The following is a 22,159-nucleotide window of genomic DNA, read 5'->3' on the forward strand; positions in this document are numbered from 1 at the left end:
AGATAACATTCCAAAACCAAAACAGCTTCCCTTTTTATTAATGCTCAAGAAGTGAACTGTGAATGACAGTTAATCAGCAAAACACAAATGAAAACACCTAATCTGTATGTATAGTATATGTAAACATACACATTATATGGATTTAATAATCCTAATCTAAATATGAGAACAACCGTTTCCCTGACCTTAGTGTTGGCATTACTGTTTCTAACTTAGGGTGTTTCATATTTAACAGGAAGAATTATGGACACCCAAGTTCAGAGTAGTCATGAATTTCATATTAAGGTATAAATAGAGTTTTAAAGAAATAAGCTGTATAATAAAATAAGTTTACTTCTGAATCGCAATACAGGCATTTTCTTTAATCAATAAAAATATTCCTTGATTATAAAGCAGCCATACTTTGCAAATGTATATCAGGAAAATAGCTCTGGCAATATTTGAAATACCACACTTTTAAAAAGGCAGCAAAGCAACAGAATTTAGCTTTTAAATAGTATATTGCAAAATAGTTCAACGTATTATTTCTAAGCACAAAGCGAGCTCCATTCTAAAGAATACTTTTAATCTTATAAACTGTTCCGATATTTCTGTGTAGTTTAAAGTCTAAATATCTACAATAAAAGATAAATCTTTATACACATAGGACATAAACGTCAATACATATCCACGACACAAACGTTTTCCATTATATCACTCTATTTTGAAGGCTAGTTTGTTAACATGTGCTCAAAAAGAAATACAAAAACCTGATACAGGGCTGTAGTTTTGTAATAGGCTGAATTCTGCAATGACTGAAAATATAAAAACAGCAGTGATAGCAAACACAACACCAGTTTTATGAACAGAACCAAAAAACATCGAGAAATCATAAACATTTAAATGAATAACTATTATATGCTTCATAACACATCTTAATTTACTCTCTTCTCTTAAATATAATTTTTTCTAAATGTTTTTCATATCCCGGGAAAGAATAATGGCAAATTCTCCACAAAGATGAAAGTGCATTACGTTTTAAAAGTGCTTCGTGTGTGTGTTTTATTATAGACATGTCCAATAAGGAATTAGACAAGTATGTGCAAAAAATTCCAATTGTGACTTGAATTCATAGATCTAATGATGGGTTTTTTGTAGTTCATCCAGATGAGGCAGTTGCCAATACATAAGAAAAATGTGTGATTACACGCTTTGTATAGAGGAAAGGTAGGAAAGGAGACCCCCTGTTCATCAGCTGGTTAGAGACCCTGGGTGAGGAAAGAAGATCTCTGCATCTGGCAAAGGCTGAGAGGCCCACCACCTCCAGGGCTCTAGCAGATCTCTGGATGTGGCCTTCCTGGAAGGGCAAATCGGTTCAACAAAAAATAGGAAAACTACACTAATCACAGAGCTACTATTCGCTCATTGTCCTTCCTAGTACGGAAGGAAAATCTCCAAAAACACTTGACAGAGAAAGGCCATGTGAATGTCAAAGGTTAACCAAAGCCTGTGAAAACCCTCACAACTATGGCATATGGAAAATCCGGGATTATGTGCAAAAGCAAAAGAGTAAACACCGTCAGCCGGTTACCTAACGGCACCCATTTTTTCCCGAAGTCTCAGAATGTTCTTGGGTCTAAAGTTTCAAAAGCTTCTAAAAATGCTTACTTTGAACTTGTTTTAAATGAATCGTGATGCCCACGGCTCAGACAGCTTTTTAAAGGGGTCTCTCCGAATTGTTAGAATGGTTCCTAGGAAGATAGCTCTACTTTCAAATCTAGAACAATGGCTAGATAACTGAACCATTTGCTGTGGACTCTTTATCCTATGTACGTACGTGAGCTCATTTAATACTTCAGCAGTATTAGTATTTAGTATTTAATACTTCAACAGCTCTCATCCACAAGCTTTGACCCGTTTATTCCCCGATAGGTTACTCTGCTCGGCCTAACTAAGACTCCGTGGTTCGGCTTACAGGTGAAATAGCGCTTGTCTCCCACCGCTCCGTCATTCTTCCCCTTGGCGCTTCGAAGCTCCAGTCCCAGCCAGATCCCTGATGCAAAGTCCGTGGGGCCCACGTACCTAACGATCCCCATCTCATTGGAGCTCGTGAGGAGGACCTGGGAGCCCTCGTGCAGCTTCACGCTCCCTTCCACGCCGCCCGTGGTGGGGGCCCCGCTCCAGCTGCGGCGCAGCGCGGGTTTCCATCTGCGCAAAGGGGGGAGCAGGGGAGAGCGTCAGTACGCAAGCGGTGCGCGCACTCGGCCGCACGCTGTCACGTTCCTTCCCGCCCCAGGGTCCCAATCCATTCACAAGCTGCTTTTATTCTAAGTAGCAATTTGAGGATATACTTTTGTTCAACAGTTAAAATGGTTTTCTCTTGGCTATTTTAATACTACCCTAAACTGAATTGAAGATTTCACTAGGCGGGGCTCCTGGGTGGCTCAGTCGGTTAACATCCGACTTCGGCTCAGGTCATGATCTCACAGTTTGCGAGTTTGAGCCCCACATCAGGCTCTGCTCCGTGCTGACAGCTCAGAGCCTGGAGCCTGCTTCGGATTCTGTCTCCCTCTCTCTCGGCCCCTCCCTCGCTCGCTCTCTCTCTCAAAAATAAATAAACATTAAAAAATATTTAATTAAAAAAGATCTCACTAGCAATTTCTAAATATACATACACACACATATATACTTTCTATAAAATAGCAACTAGAAAAAATACACTTATAACCTATTTAACTGATCAATTATCAAAGCCAAAAAAAAAAAAAAAGAACCTAACATTAGCACTGTAGTAAATTAAAATGACCTTTTATTTACTTTTTAAACATTTATTTACCTGAAAACAATGTTTAAAAACTGCTATTCTATAACTTTATAAAATAAATGTATATGTATCTTCTGTGAATGAACTCTGGTCACACCAAAGGGTTTACCACCCTCCCTGCCACTGACAGTAAGGAGGGTCTTAGCTTCCGGGAGGAGGACTCCTCTCCTTTTCTCTATAAAGCATGATTTAAAATGTGCTGCCTTGCAGCACCCGCCCCTGAGCTGTCCTGATAATGACACTACTGCGTACCCACACAGGGAACTCAGCCAGGCCTCGAGCCAGTACCGCCCCACAGCTTCCTCTCTGTCACTGGGAAATAACTGACCTGAAACTCACTCACAGTGCAAATGCCACTAAGGTCTTGTTCCCTGTGACCTGAGGCCTCTCCAAACGGTTTTCCTGAAACCAGCACCAGCGGGGCCTTGCATGCTCAGTCTGCTACCACCTCTCCTTCAAAGCAAACCCTTCTCCCGCCCCCACAGCAGAGACCACGCGGAACCCGCTACCAAAACTGCACAGTGCCTGACTGTGAACAGAGGCCGGGTCCTACCTATTCTCCGTTGTATTTCACGGTCTATAGTTTCTAATATACTATCACACACAACGTCTCATTTCCTCCCATTAACCCCCCTGTAAGAAAGGGAGGGCACTCAGATTTTACGGGTAAGAAAACTCAAGTCCAAAGACTTGTCCCGAGCCACACTTGCCACTACGGGATAGAATCCTAATTAGAAAACACAATGGAAAAAGTATTCTTTATCATGCCAACTGCACAAATAACAATGATAAAATTAACAAAGAATACATAGTGCCTGTTAGAAAAAGTATAAACCTTTACTGAAGAACATACAAAAGATAAACGAAAGAGCTTTGTTCCTGGAGAGAAACACATATGTGTTGATTCTCCCCAAATTCACCCCCAGAGGGACACTGTCTGCAACCACACACAGTCACTCCAAAGTCCACACAAAAATGACGCTCTCACTTCCTGAGCACCCACTGCGTGCCAGACACTTCCCATTCGTGATCTCATCCAACCTCACCCAACCACTGACCTAGAGATGATCTCCCTTCGAATGGAGGAGAAATCTGAGGCTCAAAAAAATCAAGCTATTTGCTTAATTAATGATGGTGAAGAGGAGAGATGGGGCTCACGTGCAAGTTGGTCCAGGCACCAAGGCCAGGCTCTTACAACCACGAATGGGTGCTAATAATTAAGACAAAATTGAAAACTAACACAGCAAAGATTTACAGAGCTGTCATGTTAAATTCTAAAGTTACAATAATATAAACAATGTGGCTCTGGCAGAAGAATGTACTTTTTATATGACACAGAAAAGAAACCTTAGAAAAACACACACAATTTTTTTTCTTATGTGATTAAAAAGGAAAACTTCACATCAGTGGGACAGGAGTGAACATTCAGCTAGGGGTGTTATAAAAGTCATCTCGGGGAAAAAGAATATGATTCCTACTACTCACTATATATTAAAATAAATTCCAAATAAATTAAAGAGCTAAATACATAAGTTAGAAAATAGAGAACTACAAGAAAATAAAAATGGATATTTACCTGAACACACACAAACACGGGTGGGAAGGGGAGGAAACAAATACATGTATATAAAGTTTGGCATCTACTATTAGTTAAATTTTGATTTTTTTAATTAATTTGTATGCCATAAAAATGTTTCCATATCACAGGACAGTCTTTAAGACCTTACAAAAGCCACACTAAGGAAATCTGTTAAAGAATGGGGGATTTATTAAGGGAAAAAGCTTTCAAAGGGTATGTAGAGTATGATTTGTCCATCTTTGTTTAAAATTCAGATACATGCTTTAGAAAAAAAAATTGGGAAAGTATACACCAAATGGGAGTAATAATCTCATCTAGGTGATAAAATTCTAGATGATCTTTATCTGCACTTAGCTTTTTATAATTTTTCAAATGTTGTACAGTCAACTTTCATAATCAAAAAGGTTTTAAAAGAAAGAAGGAATACATGAATTCAAGATCTAAACCAAAAATTCATGGTTTGGATAAAGACTAAACATTCTAAGAAGAATGATTTGATTCAACTTATGTCAAAGTTCTAAAAGCTCTGGGAAGTGCAAAACTTAGAATTACAGTACATTTCAGAGCTCTGTTTACTCATTCAAAAACATTAATTGACCACGTATGAAATGACAGGCCCGGGCTTGGGTTCTAGGACTATTACTGAATAGTCAGTAAATAGTTATAAATACTGCAATAAAGACTGTGTATGGTGCAGAAGGAGCAGAAAAGAGAAAGAACTCTATCCTCCCTTAAGGGCCAGGGAAGATACTTGAGTGAGGAAGAGACACATAGGCCTCACTTATGAGGAAGTCACCATGAGAACGAAGTCAGGAGAAACAGACAGGAGCTGTGCCTGCTGGCAGGACTTTAGATGCTGTGCCAGTGAACGTGGACTTCATTCTGGGTTTGAGAACTGAGAAGCTTCAAGGGGCGGGCAGAAAATGCAAACAGATGATATGGAAATAATGGAACACGCAGCAAACTGGATTATGGGAGTTCTGCCTAAAGACATTCACGTGTGAGCTGACCGCATAAACCGTTGTCAATAGGCTGGATTCCACAGACAGGACGTGCTGTGATAACACAGAGAGGGGCTGAAAGAAGCTTGCAAGGACAGGAATGAGTGAAAGAAGAGAGACAGATGCAGGCTGGACACGTCATGACTACCAGGTCACTGTGGTGCCGGTTCAAATCCCAAGCCGCCTTTCCCTCTACCCCCATTCTTGGGGTAGAGAATTCTGAAGACAGAAGAATTGCTTCGACCCTCTCTCCATCACTCTGTCCTCTGAATGAAATGCATTCATCACTGTCACTCAATAAATGACACAGAAAAACAGATCCTGTTCCCTTTCCTCACTTCCTCTCTCATGTGGGGCAGGCATGTCCTTTGCCCAAATCTTTCATGTTTCCTCCCCAGGAATGTTCATCACCTCTACATTTTCCAGGTTTCTTCTGAAGTATCATTTATTTCCATATGAATGAACAAGAAAATGGTAGTGCATGGAGAATCTCAATAAACTCATTTTTCAACCCACAGTCTTCAGAATACATCGTGCTTCCAGCCTAATAACACACAACACCCGACCAACTCTGTGCCCACAGAAGGTCATCCGTCGCTCTTATCTCCCCCTACCCCAAGATCAGAGACAGGGCTCCTAGTACCTGTCAACACCCTAAGTTTTTCTTTTGTTCCTTAGAAGAGCAACCACCAAATATTTTAGTCATGTACTCTATAAGCAAAAATAAATTATTTTAAAAATTGATTTTATACCCTTAATAAACGTGTATTTCTTTCTCTCTTTTTTAAACAGGTGCTAGTCTCAATCTGTACAAAGTATCAGTAAAGCTTCATTTCTTTTTATTTTTATAGAAAACAAAGAGAGGTACGAATGTTCTCCCCTCATGTCAGACATTATCTGGTGTGTAAACCCATACCTGCTGCGTAAGCCCGTGGTTCAGATTTCTCCTCCTTCCCTCGCTTCCCTGGACATTGTGCTCTCCAACCCCCAGCATTGCACATGGCCTCTGACACTCCCCCTGTCCTCGCCCCCCTGAGAGTCCTTTATATCCAGGTGGCCTCTTCCTGGTATTTCTTCCATTCTGCCTAAGAAGGCTTGGATGTCTTCAAGAAACTGGAACAGAGAGTCACGGCCCTAAACTCTCTCAGCTACTCAAGTGAGGAGACCAATTTCAACATTCTCAAAATTGGTGAAGGTTTTATGGAAAGAAAAAAAAACAGAAACCCTGGCCACTTCTGCTAAACAATACCTAGCAGTGTCGTGGGACAATCAAGGTTGGCAAGTGACATCTGCCATCCTTGTGACACCCCCTGTAACTTCTCACCAGATTATTACATAAACTGCCTGCTTGGTGCTCAGTTCACTGCCACAGTCCAGTGCCTGGGCGCCATTTCTAGTGGCTTCCAGAGCACCACACCCAAGCAAGATTGCGCACTTCCCTACTCACTCAGACCATTTTCCTTTCCCCACCCCACCCCGACCCCACCCCAATACATACACAGCCCTGGCCATCAGTCTTCAGATTAATTGGAAGAATTAAAAAAAAAAAAAAAAAAAAAAAAAAAAACTCCTTAACCCATTCAATCTAGAAGAGGCTTATATTCCTCTAAAAGAAAAAAAGTTCCCAAAAGTGTCAGAAAAATATTCAAGAGAGTAAAGTGGGTCTGAAGGAAATAAATAGAAATGAAAAAGGAAAAAAAAGATTCTATAAAGAAACAACAACAAAAAAAACCATTTTGAGCAGTATACTCTACTAGAGGAAGTAGGAGTATTTTTTAAAATAGCAGTAAGATCACTTTATGCAGGAAGACCTGACATTTCTTTCCTGTGTTGCCAAAAATATTAACTCAAGTCTCTAAGTAAACAGTTTAAAATCAATCCACCCTATGATAACACAAAATATAAATTCCTCTAAGTCTTATTAACAGTACTAAACCCCTCTGAAAATAAATGCAGTATACCACTCTGAGTCACTAGTGACATTTTTAATTGAGCTTGTGAGGGTGAGAGGGAGGACTCTCCTCAATACACTCACACCTTTTCTCCTAAGTGCTAAAATTCTACCGAGCAATGTAAAAGATACAAAATCTATTTTCTTTCTTCACAGAATCCTGTCATGTTCATCTTGAAAAGTGTTTTTCTAAATCTTCTTAATACTCACTTGGCAAAAGCATTTCTTCTGTTAATCTCTTTCTGGGAAGAAGCAGAAGTCGTACTGAAACTTCTCCTAAAACCTAAATGTCAAAGTTAAGGTCAAAGAGGAAAGATAAATCACAAATTTGCAGTCCTCATTAAAAGTTATCTTTTATCATTCCTTCTACAGGTGTTCTAGTCTACCCAATGTTTCTTCGGGAACAGAAAGCAAAGAAAATAAGTACATACAGAATAGAACAGTGGTTTAGATTTTTTGATGAATTTTTATCTTACCTTTCTCATCAAACTATGCATATTTGTATCAATAAGTTAAAATCATGACATTACATTTGGAGTTTTCTATTATAAAATTTCTTGAAAACCAAATAAAACTGTGTAATGATAAAGCTGAATCTTTTTACTCAAATATTTATCATCTTGATAAATCACATAAAGAATAAACTGGTTTAAAAACACTATCACTAAATATATTCCATTTATAAAATACTGAACAAATTTCAGAGTTTACGATTCTTGGCATCCCCAATGACAGAATTATTAAAAAAAAAAAAAGATTTCATGAAATGTACATTTTTAAAAAGATGTTTTTAAAAAAATGTAAGATTTCCAGTTCTGGAAAGCTATGGCAAGCAGATGTGCTGAATCAATCTCTCAACTGAAGCGAGTATAATTTTAAACAACTGTACTTAAAATATATATATATTACTGAGCTGATACAAAGGCAAATTTCAGGGAGACCAACAACCAAACAGAGAGCACATGAGAAGTAACCAAGCACAAAAGCAATCTATGACCTTGTGTCACAGGATTGCCACTAACTTCTAGAGAATTTTGGCTTCTGCCTTACTGGCTGCACCAGAGATGGGAAAGGGCATAAAGCCCAGGGCCTAAGAAGATGGGGATTCTAATGCTAGACTCTCTGTTAAAACGTGGATCCCAACCAGCTCACCCTCAGTGTAAGGTTAAACGAGAAACAAAATGAAATACCATCTGACAAAGATAAAACAAAGCACTTGTGTCCACCTTAATGCTCAGAAGGCAGCAAAATTTCCTCCCTTCAAAATCTGTGATAAGCCAAATTTTATCTGTGTAATAAAAAGAAAAACTGCAAGGACTGTAAATTAAAGTAGTCCCGGGTTGTCAGTGCCTCCAGGAGTAACTGGCAGAAGAACACACAATCTTCTCTGGAGGCATGAACCCAGGCCTCAAAGAATTCCTGTACATTAAATTCTGAGTAAAATAAGCATCTCATAATAATAAATCACAAAACTCCCAAGTAAAGAAAGTACCATAAGCTAGATTCACAGAAATAGATGGCAGAATCAGACACATGAAGACTTCAGATATGAAACTACTTAACATAAAAGATAACAATATTTCAAATGTTTAAAGAGATAAAAGAAAAAACATGGGGAAATAACAAGCAAAAATAAGTGACAACAAAACAGTTGTGAAAAGGAAACAAGAAATGCAAATTTTGTAACTAAAAACTTTGTGGGTGGATTAAACAGCATAATAAACATGGTTGAAGAAAGAATCAGGAAACATGAAGACAGAGCTGAAGTTGTCTAGAATGCAGTCCAGAGAGACTAAAATGTGAAAAATATGAAAGAGGCATGGGAAAGTCTACCACACTACTCATCAGAGCTTCCAAAGGAGATAATAAAGAGGTAGAAGGAGGAAATATTTTTTAAGTATGCAGACAAGAGTTCTACAGAATTTATCAAAGATAGTAATTCCCAGATCCAGGAAGACCCATGACAGCAAACAGGATGAAAAGAAATCTCCCTCTAGACACGTCATAGTGAAACCGTACAACACAAAGGAAACAGAGAAGATCTTTAACAGCAATCAAAAAGAAAGACAAATTACCTACAACAGTATAGATTAGATAGACTCACAGACTTCACAAAAAAAGTGACAGATAGAAAATAGTAAAATTATATTGTCAATGTGCAACGAGAAAACATCTCTCAAACTCAAATTTTCACCACTTTTTACTTTTACCCAATAAAACTATTATTATAAAAGACAAAAACATGAGAGACAGACACTTTCTAAAAGAAATTTCAAAAAATATACACGTGGTAGGAGTGGAATATCCCAAGTTAAAGTTCTGAAGATTAATGACACTGGTAAATACATGAGCAAATTAAATATTGGTTATTAATTATACTAAAAAACCCATTATAAATAGGGGTCCCTGGGTAGCTCAGTTGGTTAAGCGTCTGGCTCTTGATTTTGGCTCAGGCCATGATCTCACAGTTTGGAGATGGAACCCCACATAGGGCTCCACACTGAGCGTGGATTCTCATCTCCACTCTCTGTCGCTCCCCCATTTGCTCTCTCTCTCAAAATAAATAAACTTTAAAAAAGCTATTATAATAATGCAAAATTTGTGGGGGAAATCAAATAGATGAATAACTCAGTTTCTAAGGATTCTCTGTCATTTGGAAAAGAGTACATATAATGCCTAACTGTAGACTTTGCTAGGTATGTATGTCAAAGCACCTATAGTAATTACTAAGAAGTATGTTCACAACTTTCATTCAAGTACAGAATGGAATGAAAAAAAAGGACAGAAATGTAACTAGAATAAAGTCAAGAAAGAAAAACAAGTATAAAAATTGAAAAAATTGAAAACAGCATAAATAAATCCAAATATATGAGTATTTACAATAAATGTAATTAGGTGAAACTCTCAGGTTAAAAGGAAAACACTGTCAAACCATATTTTTTTAACAAGTGAAATCCAACCATATTCTATTTAGAAAGTATTCCAAAAGCATAGGATGTAGAAAAGTTATAAGACAACTAATAGAAAAGCAATTATTTGACCAAAAGAAAGCTGATATAATGTAAAAAGAATTATTTAAAAAGCAATACAATTTACATTAACACCAAAAAAATGAAATATTTAGGTATAAATCTAATAAAACATTTACAAAATCTATATGAGGAATATTATAAAACTCTAATAAAAAAAACAAATAAGATCTAAATAAATGGATTCAATGTTCATGGATAGGAAGACTCAATATTGTTAAGATGATAGTTCTTCTCAATGTGATCTATATAATTAATGCAATCCCAATCAAAATCCCAACAAATTGTTTTGTGGATATCAACTAATTGGAAAGTTTATATGGAGAGGCAAAAGGCACAGTATAACCAGCATAATGTTATGGGAGAAGACCATGAAGACTGACACTACCAAACTTGATGAATTACTATAAAGCTCCATTAATTAAGACAACGTGGTATTAGTGAAAGATAACAGATCAGTGGAACAGAAGAGAGAGCCCAGAAATAGACTCACACAGTCAACTGATCTTTGACAAAAGAGCAGAGGCAATTCAATGGAGAAAGGACAGACTTTTTAACAAACAGTCCTAAAATATGCAAAAAAAAAAAAAAAAAAAAAAAAAAAGAATCCAGACAGACTTCACACCTTTCACAAAAACTAACTCCCTGTATCATAGATCTACATGGGAAACACAAAACTATAAAACTCCTAAAAAGATAACACAGGAGAAAATCAGGATGAACTTGAGTTTAACAATGACATTTCACATACAACACCAAAAGCATAATCCATGAAAAAAAATGTTAAGTTGGACTTTACTAAAACTAAAAACTTCTACCCTGGTGTAGACTGTTAAGACAATGAAAAGACAAGCCACAGACTAGAGAAAAGATATGCAAAACACATTCTAATAAAGGTCTAGCATTCAAAATATACAAAGAACTCTTAAAACTCAACAGTAAGAAAACAATGAACACAACATATAAATGAGCAGAAGACCAGAATGAACAATTCACCAAAGAAAATATACAGATTGTGGGAATGCAAGCTGGTGCAGCCACTCTGGAAAACAGTATGGAGGTTCCTCAAAAAACTAAAACTAGAACTACCCTATGACCCAGCAATTGCACTACTAGGCATTTATCCAAGGGATACAGGTGTGGTGTTTCGAAGGGACACATGCACCCCCATGTTTACAGCAGCACTATCAACAATAGCCAAAGTATGGAAAGAACCCAAATGTCCACCGATGGATGAACAGACAAAGAAGATGTGGTATATATATACACAATGGAGTATGACTCGGCAATCAAAAAGAATGAAATCTTGCCATTTGCAACTACGTGGATGGAACTGGAGGGTATTACGCTAAGTGAAATTAGTCAGAGAAAGAAAAAAATCACATGACTTCACTCATATGAGGACTTTAAGAGACAAAACAGATGAACATAAGGGAAGGGAAACAAAAATAATATAAAACCAGGGAGGGGGAGAAAACATAAGAGACTCTTAAATATGGAGAACAGAGGGTTACTGGAGGGTTTGTGGGAGGGCGGATGGGATAAATGGGTAAGGGGCATTAAGGAATCTACTCCTGAAATCATTGTTGCACTATATGCTAAATAATTTGGATGTAAATTTTTAAAAAATAAAATTAATTAAAAAAAAAAGAAAATATACAGATTGCAAATATATGCAAGTATCCTCAACTGTGTTATCAGCTGAACTGTGTCGTCAGCTGAATTGTGCCCCTGCCTCCAAATTCATATGTTGGAATCCTAATCCCCAGAACCTCAGAATGTGACTGTGTTTGGAGACCAGGCCTTAAAATGTCAATTAAGTTAAAATCAGGTCACACAGGTCAGCCCTAATCCATGACTGGTGTCCTTATAAAAAGAGATTAAGACACAGACACATATGGAGGAAGACTATGCTAAGACATGGGAGGAAACCACCATCTACGAGGCACGGCGTGAGCCTTAGAAGAAACCAACTCTGTGAACAGCTTGATTTTGCCTCCAGAATTTTGAGAAAAACGGATTTGTTGAAGCCACACTGTCTGTGGTACTTTGTTATGCTAGTCCTAGCAAACTAATACATCATACACCATCAGGGAACTTCAGATGGAAACAATGAGGTGCTACTCCACACCTATTATAATGGTGAAAATCCATAAGCCATAAAATTAATCTCAACAAATTTTTAAGGACTGGTATTATACAAATCACTCTTCCACAAATGGCTATCCTATGGAAAAAAATGAAATTAGACCCTTACCACACACAAAATTCCAGGTGAACTGACAAATATGAAAGGCAAAAATACAAAACTTTTAGAAAGCAGTACAGGAAAATATCTGTGTGAGGTCTGTTCCAGGAAAAGGTTTTCTTTCTTTTTTTGTTTTTTAATTTTTAACGTTTATTTATTTCTGGAGACAGAGAGAGACAGAGCATGATCAGGGGAGGGGCAGAGAGAGACGGAGACACAGAATCTGAAGCAGGCTCCAGGCTCTGAGCTGTCAGCACGGAGCCCAATGTGGGGCTTGAACTCACCGTGATCATGACCTGAGCCGAAGTCAGTTGCTTAACCGACTGAGCCATCCAAATGCCCTCAGAAAAAGATTTCTTAAGATAAAACATGAAAACATAATGGCTTCCTATTTTGACTACTGAAAATTTAAATATTTCTGTTTATCAAAAGACACCAGACAGGCAAGCAAGGTATTCGCGACACACGAAACTAGCAAAATATTAGTGTCCGAGGTATAGAAAGAAACCTACAAATGAATAAGATAAACCAACCAAAAGAAAAAGGGGCAAGAGACTTGAACAGTTACGTCACAAAAGAGGAAATGCAAATGGCTCGTAAACATGAGGCTCGACCTCATCTGTAATCTGGAAAATGCAAGTTAAAACCACGAGATGCAGCTTAAATCCATCAGATGGGTGAAGAGTTCTAAATCAAGCAGGACTAGTGTTGGGGAGGTAAAGAGCAGCAGGGGCTGTCATCCCTGCTCATGAGCATGTGCTCTGCCAACAGTCCGGCACTGCCCAGGGAGGGTGAAGATATGGACAGACCACACCTGGCCATCCTAGGGAAACGTTTGCAAATGTGCACAATGGCCTAGTTTGTAACGGTAAAAAAAAAAAAAAAAAAAAAAACGGACATAACACAAATATCCGTCAAATATAGAATAACTACTATGTTTTAGTGGAACACTAACAAAATAGCCAGTGACAATCAAATACATATGTATTTCCTAATATATATTATTTATTAATACATCTATATCTGGGTGATAAAGATATAAAGTAAGTCAAGGGGATAATGAACATAAAGTTCAAGACTCATAACCTGAGGACAAAGTACATGAAAAGGGAGGCAGAGGAGGCTGGGGACACTCAGAGGCCCCCCCCCAGTACAGGTCATCTTCACCTAGTAGACGGGTAAAAGATGTTTGCTTTATCATTACAGTAACTGTATGAATACATTTATATGCCTTTTTGTATACACAAATACTTCACAATAAAAAATTTTCAATAAATAAAAGCAAAGGAACAACGATTAGGAACATAAAATTGTGTAAACTTACCAGGATAAGAATGATTCTGTTTATTGGAGGAAATTTCCGAAAGGGTGTCCAGGGAGTCTGTTACCCTGTGAATAAAACAAGTACTGAAGCCTCATTAGAAGAAACAGCAGGTCTTCAGATTTAAGACTGGCGCTCAAGTGAGGTTTTCACAACAACAGTTATTTCTTATTTCACTATTCAACAAACATGCATTGAGTATCTATCAGAAGTCAGAAAGGAACTTCAAGATAGCATCAGATACAGGCAGTAATAAAATACAAGAGCCCCTTGTTTAAGGATGGTTAATGAAGAAAAAGATGACTTAAGGTGAATTCACTTACAACAGAGACCTGACTTTATTTCTCTGGAACTTTATCTTCAAAGATGAAACTAAATAATATGGAAATAAATTTGTCTTATATTAAATTTAACAAATGTTCAATTAGAATTGTAAAAACATCACATTTTTAAATTGAAAATCAAATACTGACTCAGGCTGTGTACGTATGTGATTTTCTGATAAAATTGCACAACCAAACACAATTCAACGTCTTTTACTTTCTATTTGACCCCAAGCACAACCACAAAGGTAACTTTCCTGACAGGACTGTATTTTTTGATATTCAAATCATTCTTTATTTTTTAAAAAGCCAATCCTAATAGTCTCGTTTTCTTTCAGTTGTTTACTGACCTAACCCACAAAGCCTTCTTTCTGTCAATCACTTCTTCCAGGACACTTGGTCACCATCAAGAAATCCTGCAACTCTCACAATATTTGCAATTCCACCTTGCAATTCACATGCATCATTTTTACTTGACATACACACTACAGCAATCAGTGAGAGATTGCTGAATGCAAAGACTATGACTTGATGAGGAGGACAGATAATCAGGTGGTGATGGGTAATTGAGAAGAACTTAATTCTAAAAGCGATCAGTTCATTAATAATAAGTACCTATAATGGTGAGAACTAAGAATAAGAAAATACTGGGGCACCTGGGTGGCTCAGTCGGTTAAGCGTCCGACTTCAGCTCAGGTCACGATCTCACGGTCCATGAGTTCGAGCCCCGCGTCGGGCTCTGGGCTGATGGCTCAGAGCCTGGAGCCTGCTTCCGATTCTGTGTCTCCCTCTCTCTCTGCCCCTCCCCCGTTCATGCTGTCTCTCTCTGTCTCAAAAATAAATAAACGTTAAAAAAAATTTTTTTTAAAAAAGGAAATACTGTGATGAGGAAGACCACTTGGACAAAAAACAGGGAGGTAGGCAGAGAGAGCAGATCAGATCTAGTCAGTAAGTTTTCTTAGAATTTCTGCAAAGAAATAGGTTGACTTATATGTTAATGGAAGAAAAGGTATTAACTAAATGAAAGCTGGGTGATAGTAGAAAGCTACTGAAGCACAGGAAATAACATGTGCAGAGATTCTCAGACAGGAGGCACATTCTTTTTAACGCAAAGCAGGGGGAAAGAGCCAGCTACAATCTGGGAAGAGTGAAATTGTGATTGGTCACCACTTCATTAAGACTGTCCTCAAGCAGTCCCTAGTTTAAAATTCTTTCCTCTTGGAGATCAGTGGTGTCTTTAAAGAGCTTCAAAGCTGGTTTAAATTAGAAATTCCTCAAAATCAGGGACCATGTCTGTTTTATTTGCTTATAGAATGCCTAGCACAGCACAAGTGCTAAAAGACACTTAATAGTATTCGATGATGATGAATGAGACAATCAGAAGATGACAGGAAGACAGCTGGATCGAGACAGCAGTTCATTTAGAGAGAGAGCCCTGTATCTTTTAAGAAGAGGGGGCTGCTTTTAAAAGAATCACCTTAAAGACGACCAAATAGAAGGCAAGGAAGAAAAAAAGGTAAAAACCGTGTGTTCTATAAACAAAGCAAGAAAAAGAACACGAACATGAGAGAGACAGTGGCTTCACAATATAAAAGGGGGAAAAAACTGTCATAGCATAAGAGAAACACTGCCCTGGATGTGGTCAGTATCTACAGTGCCCAAAATATGCCCAACCATGTCCTCTGGGCAATCAAATATAAATAAAGAACCCCGGTCCTCAGGACTAGGAGACAAAACTTGTATGAGACTGTAGCAATGTGTTAATGGAGATTTGTCCAAAGTAATAAGAGAACCCAGAAGACTGGAGGCTTAGCATGGATCTTACCCTAAATGAATCATAAATAAGACATCAGTCCTGAAATAAGGCACCAACTCTCTCTTACTCGTCACAAGGTACTGGTTAAGAACACACATTCTGATATTAAACTACCTGGGTTCAAATTCCCACTTGAAAGCTGTGCACACTTGCCTACTAGTTCCCTGTGCCTTCATCTCCCCACCTGTGAGACAGGGGCATTATAGTACCTGACCCACAGGGAGCTGCAAAGGAGTGAACGATACATGAGGAGCTCTAAACCATGCTGACCCGATGATAGAAGTACTGTTCACTGGCTAGTATCTCTTTCTCTTTATGTATAAGGCACATACCAAAAACAGCAAACTACCTAAAAGCAAGGGCTTAGGAAAAACAACAACAAAATAACAAACCCAGGCTGAGTCCAGCTCCCTCATTAACTAGTGTAGGAGAGACCAAAATGAGCCACTACCAAACATGCTGCTCTGCCATAAGGATTATTTTGAACTAAAGACATTTGAGAATTGACGAATGCGGGAAGAGGCTTTCTCTGAACTCCCCTTATCTGCCTAAAACAGGTGCTCCAAAGAGAAGGACTCTGCCCTCCCCAAGTTACATCAAGCAGGGAAGACAGACTGGCATCCCAGAGGAGGAGAAGGGATGTTAACGCCACACCCAGAGAGACGCTGTCACCAACTATCTCACCTCCCACCCATTTTTCTAAGGGTCCGTTATCTTTCCAGAAAACCAGCTGCCCTCCCTTCAGAGGCCTTTCTCCCAGTAAGATGGTCTATAAGCTCTCCAATCTCACCACTCCTTTGGGTATTCGCTTCTTTCTGTGGTGCCCAGGTGCTGGCAAATTTAAATGTAATAAATTTGTATGCCTTTTCTCCTGTTAATCTATCTTCTGTCAATCTAGTTCACAGACACCCTATCCCACCCCCCACTCAGCTACTGACCCTAAGAGGATAGAGGAAACTTTTTGCTTCCCTACACTAACTATATGACTTTAGCTAAGTCACTTTCTCCCTGAAACTTCTCTTCATTGGCAAAATAAAATAATCATAATACCTTACAACTCACTGGATTTGAAATATGCGTCTAAAATACACTGTACAGAGCACACCATTTACTAAATGCTCAATAAATTTTTGTCACAGTTACTGTTATTTTCCAGATTGCTTGACCAAATACTTATTAGGATCAAATGAAACAACATTTAATTGAAGTTACTTCATAAACTGCAAAGCATTATATATGTTCAATACTCTGTCATAAATAATAAGAAAAAAATTGTATCAGATACATCAAAGAAGGAAATTAATATAAAAATTGCATGTAGCTATTAAGAGAAACAAAGTGAAGGGGAAAACAGACATAAAAGCGATAAGATGTGCCAGGAGGCAGTCACACAGTCTAGCTAGAAGGGAACTAGATGGGACTCTCGGGACGCGATGGCCGATCCATTCTCATGAACGTGATCACACCATAGATGTTATTTCCTATTTAAAGATTAGTATCCCATTTCCCATCTACTGAGAAGCACGCCAAGCCAACTTCTTTCAGCACATAAGTCATTTCCCATAATGGTACCTGGAATTTCACAAGGACTTGTTTCTGCTCAACTTAATTTTTTAAAGCCAGAGTGAGCTGCTACAAAAGTGTACCATCTTAAGGAGAAACACCGAGGAGGTATATTATATATAAATCCTTAAAGCTTCACTTCCCCCAAAGATCTACTGCCTATCTATTTTTGAAAACTAAAGAAATCAGAGGAAAAAGCCATTTTGGTTCCATTAGGTTTGTAGGAGAATGAATGGGGTGCCTGCTGGCAGGAAATTTAATGTAGTTAGGATGTGACTGAAGCAATCAGAGAGCATTTTTACTTTTGTTTGCATGACAGATTAAGCTTGCTGCTCTCACTGTTCTTAGCAGCAAACGCCACTTCTAATAGCCTACACATACTCATAGGGTTTGCAAATGAGGAATAAAGGAGGGTTTTAAAATTGCAAATCCTCAGCAAAGCAAATTTAGCTTTCCATGAGCCTTCTCTCTGAAGAAGGTGGTTGGTTAACCCCTTGAAAGAAGACACGAGCTGTAGTCAGTGCAGTGCATGTCTTTAATACAAAACGAGGGAACTCTCACTATAAACCATTGCAAATTACAAAAAGGCCTTGTGAATAAGCATAAATGCCATCCTTCTCACCTTTGTACTCTGGATGGGGGAGCAAATATTCCGTATCTTGGAGAACAACTAAAATACTGCACACCTCCAACTGAGCCATCATTCTTGCCATGGGGTTTCTCAAGCTCTATACCGTACCAATATCCTAGAACAAGAATGTTGAATTTTAAAAGCATTTGCACTGTATCCAAAATTGTTATGCTATTATAAAAACCCAAAGCCTGGATGGCTTGACATTTTCATATATGACCAAAATGATGGAAGAGCATCATGATCGTTGAGTTTTCAAATGATAAAATTTGAAAATTTAAAAAAATAAACAGGAAAAACATTTCACAAGCCGAATTATGTATGTTAAAGGAGAGAGAGAAAATACACAAATTTGGCACAAATTAGCTATTATGCAAGTAGTGGCCAAAATGTATCTAAAAGCTATAATGAAAAAGAAACCATCCTTGACTCAGGAATATGGTGTGTTTAAGAGAAGTACAGCACAAAAAAAATACTGAGCTGTATAAATCATAAAATGAACATATAATATTTTCATCTTATCCTCCCAACATTACAACACCACAAACAGTTCTTAAATAATTAAAGAAGGTCAAAAGTAATAAGGAAAATACAACTAGACTTCATGGTGACTCTTCTTTTCTTTTTTTCCCCAGCCGGGGTAAAAATAAAAATCATATTTAACCTTGGCGAAAAGATTTAGATTACCTAGCAGGAAGGATTCTCTAAAAGGCTTTTAAGTATATAAAAGGGATGGCTCTGAGGAAAATTATAGGACTTCCTTTTCTAGAGAGCCTAAAGTTAAAGCAATGAGGTTGCTTTTAGTGTGGTAAGAATTATGTAAATGGACATATACTCCTAGTCTAAGTATAGACATATATACTCCTAGAATAAGGATTCTCAAGTTGAGGGTACCCCAAGACCACTTAAAAGTGTCTAATGGTCTAGGGGCACCTGGGTGGCTCAGCTGGTTAAGCGTCCAACTCCCACTCAGGTCATGATGACATGGTTCATGGGTTCGAACATGTCTGTGCTGACAGTTCAGAGCCTGGCACCTGCTTCAGATTCTGTCTCCCTCTCTCTCTGCCCCACCCCCGCTCATTCTCTCCCTCTTTCTCTCTCTCTCTCTCTCTCAAAAAGAAATAAACATTAAAAAAAAATTTTAAGTGTCTAATGACCCATTTGTTTTTATTTAAAAGGAGAATACAGTAGTAATTGCCTTTGGCCTCTTACAGTCAGCATCAAATAAAAAATAAAAACACAGACATTGAGAAATTTACTGCAAATTAGAATACAAAAATATTGTTTCTTTCAGATTACGAATTCAAAGAGCCAATATACCCTTAAAAATGACAACCTAGAAGTTCTTCCGTCTTTTCCTCTCATGTTCAAAAAGATGACACTTGAGCCCATTTCTAGATACTTTTGTGTTGAAAAGACTAATGCGTGACCACTGTCTTCCATACTTAAACACCGTGCGAGTAATGCATACAAACCTACTGCTTAGTCAAACTCATGCTCTGGGAATAGAGCATCATACTTCTGAATGTCATTAACCAGGGTTGTCTGGTTGCCATTTTTATTTCTCTGAGTGCCACCGTTACAGTGTTCCCACTTTAATATACCACATAACGGGGACATGGTTACCATATGACTCTTGAAAATGGGTAACATACCACAGAAAGACATTATGACAAGTGCCAGCAATTGTGAGTACACACAGTCTGGTAATGGTATGTATCGCTTCCCACTCAAATGGTCATTTTCTTTCCAATAGAAAAGGCTAAAGAGGCCAAATGACCTCCCTCAGGCCTAGATCTTACAATCAGTAAAAAGCCTCGATAGTAGCACCATTCCCTAGCACCGACTGATTGAAATTTTGATGCCACAAGAAACACATGCTACTACTTTCTAAAAAGACAGAATGACTTCAACAGAAAAGTTTCCAACTTCTATGTTTTCTTATGACTTCCCACACTTCTAAATGCTTAAAATCAGGAATTGAAAAATGAAAAGTCAATGGAAAACAATGACTTGTAGCCAGTGAATCAAACCATTCTAACCTTGTTTAAGAGAGAGAAAGGGAACTCCAAAGACATAGAGATTGTGAAAAAAAAAATACCCTACCTTTGGGATTCTTAGGTTTTTATTTGAGAACTATATTAAGACCATCCTAACTAATCTCAATTACTACCTGGAGACCTATGAGAGACATGAATTATACAACACATAGCCCATCTCAAATCAATTAGCTGGGTTGCAATTATAAGTGGTATAATGAAAAAGTCTGTGCGGGGAGACAATTCTCCGTGGCTCGCTCATGTTTCTGCATGTTTTATGAACAGAGGCACTTCCTGTCTTTCCATGGATGTCTGCACAGAGGGCAACCTTGGAGGACAGAGACAGAGTGTGGGTGGCCGGCCCACACAAAACACAGGCACGCTTGCTGTCCAATACAGAGGTTCTGATCCCTTATGCTCAGGGCCCATCTCCTGTTAGCATAAACCACTGCATGTGCAGGTGTCACCCCCTGGGAACGGGGGCTCAGGGAGCAAGTGTAGGAAAATGCTGACACACTGGTTTCTGCTGCTGCTGTGAGTATGAAAGGGCTGTGTCTGAATCAGGAGCCTAAAGTCTTCCATCAGCATCTATGAAACTGTGGCAACTACACAGGTGGGGTAAAATCTCAGATCCTTCACAGTTCTTGACAGAATGCTACAAACTTAAAATCAGTGGTCTCGGTAACCTTTTCCTCAAATGCTGCAATGCCACCATGTGTCAAAATAGCATATTGCCATTTAAAACATACAAACATGGTTTCACTCAACTGGCTTCTACATTTGAAATTAAAATCACTGAAAATGTGCGTCCGACTTTGGCTCAGGTCATGATGTCACAGTCGTGAGTTTGAGCCCCGCATCCGGCTCTGTGCTGACAGCTCAGAACTTGGAGCCTCCTTTGGATTCTGTGTCTCCCTCTCTCTCTGACCCTCCCCCGCTCATGCTCTGTCTCCTCTGTCTCAAAAATAAACATTAAAAAAAATTTTTTTAATCACTGAAAATGCAAAAGAAAGCTAATCTTTACTTTTGGAAACACGATATTAAGTCTAGGTTGGAATGAATATATAAATACACAAACGTGTGTTTTTAAGGTCCCAGGGTGCACAAAAGCTTTTTCATTTTCCCTTAAACCCTGTTGCTGGCTTTTCTCTCCAAGCCACTCTGATAAATGCTCTATGCCGTGAACTCATTTTAAGATTATCCTTAGCAAATATCTAATCCTAATATTTTCTCTCTGTTATTTAGCACGCTTGGCAATCAGTGAAAGTCAAGTTGGGAGAATAACAACTAATTTTAACACCAGACAATTTAAAACACAGCTGGCGAGGAAAATTTATGGATAAGAGTCAACCTGAGTACAAACAGTCCATGGTTTTATCACTGTATTGCTTTTCGGTGCCAGAGCTAACATCCACAACAACTGTTAATCAAGAATTCTCTACAGTTAAGTTTTACCCACGTAAAATTTTAAACCTTTTGTATTCTAAAGCACGCAAACTGAGCAAAGAACGCACAGACAAGTTACCTGGAGCAAAGTTCGTTGTCCCAAAGAATTTAATGACGCCAATTCTCTGGCCTACCACCAGCACGCGATCTCCCAGGTGGAGCTCTCCAGAAGAGCGGCTGTTATTTGCTACAGATGCTGCTGAGGAATTCAAACCTGTTTAATTGGTTGGTGGAGGAAGGGGAAAGGGCAGAAAAAGAGCAGGAGAAAAAGGGGAGGAAAAAAAACAAACAAACTCAAAAAGCATATTAGCCAAAAAACCACTATGTATTCTAACCAGTCTAACTAGTTGAAGATTTCAACATATGATGCCTTTCATTATTTAATTTTTTTAATGTTTGAGAGAGAGAG

At 38.3% G+C, this 22,159-nt stretch overlaps 1 protein-coding gene across 4 annotated transcripts in view; it reads right to left on the bottom strand.

The window, feature by feature from the left end:
• Positions 1–8: 8 nt before the first annotated feature.
• Positions 9–22,159, bottom strand: part of CLIP4 (CAP-Gly domain containing linker protein family member 4) — an 81,474-nt gene continuing 59,323 nt past the window's right edge. For all 4 annotated transcript variants that reach the window (XM_019448459.2, XM_019448466.2, XM_019448450.2 and 1 more), the window contains 5 exons: positions 21,830–21,964; positions 18,257–18,380; positions 13,936–14,000; positions 7,545–7,617; positions 9–2,187 (listed from right to left, as the gene is read on the bottom strand). In XM_019448459.2, the coding sequence (XP_019304004.2) occupies positions 1,866–2,187; positions 7,545–7,617; positions 13,936–14,000; positions 18,257–18,380; positions 21,830–21,964 (719 nt within the window). In that variant the 3' untranslated portion in view covers positions 9–1,865. The remainder of the gene's footprint in view (positions 2,188–7,544; positions 7,618–13,935; positions 14,001–18,256; positions 18,381–21,829; positions 21,965–22,159) is intronic.

The sequence above is a fragment of the Panthera pardus genome, unplaced genomic scaffold, assembly GCF_024362965.1.
Source record: "Panthera pardus isolate Hobbes unplaced genomic scaffold, ASM2436296v1 HiC_scaffold_26, whole genome shotgun sequence".
Taxonomy (NCBI): Eukaryota; Metazoa; Chordata; class Mammalia; order Carnivora; family Felidae; genus Panthera; species Panthera pardus.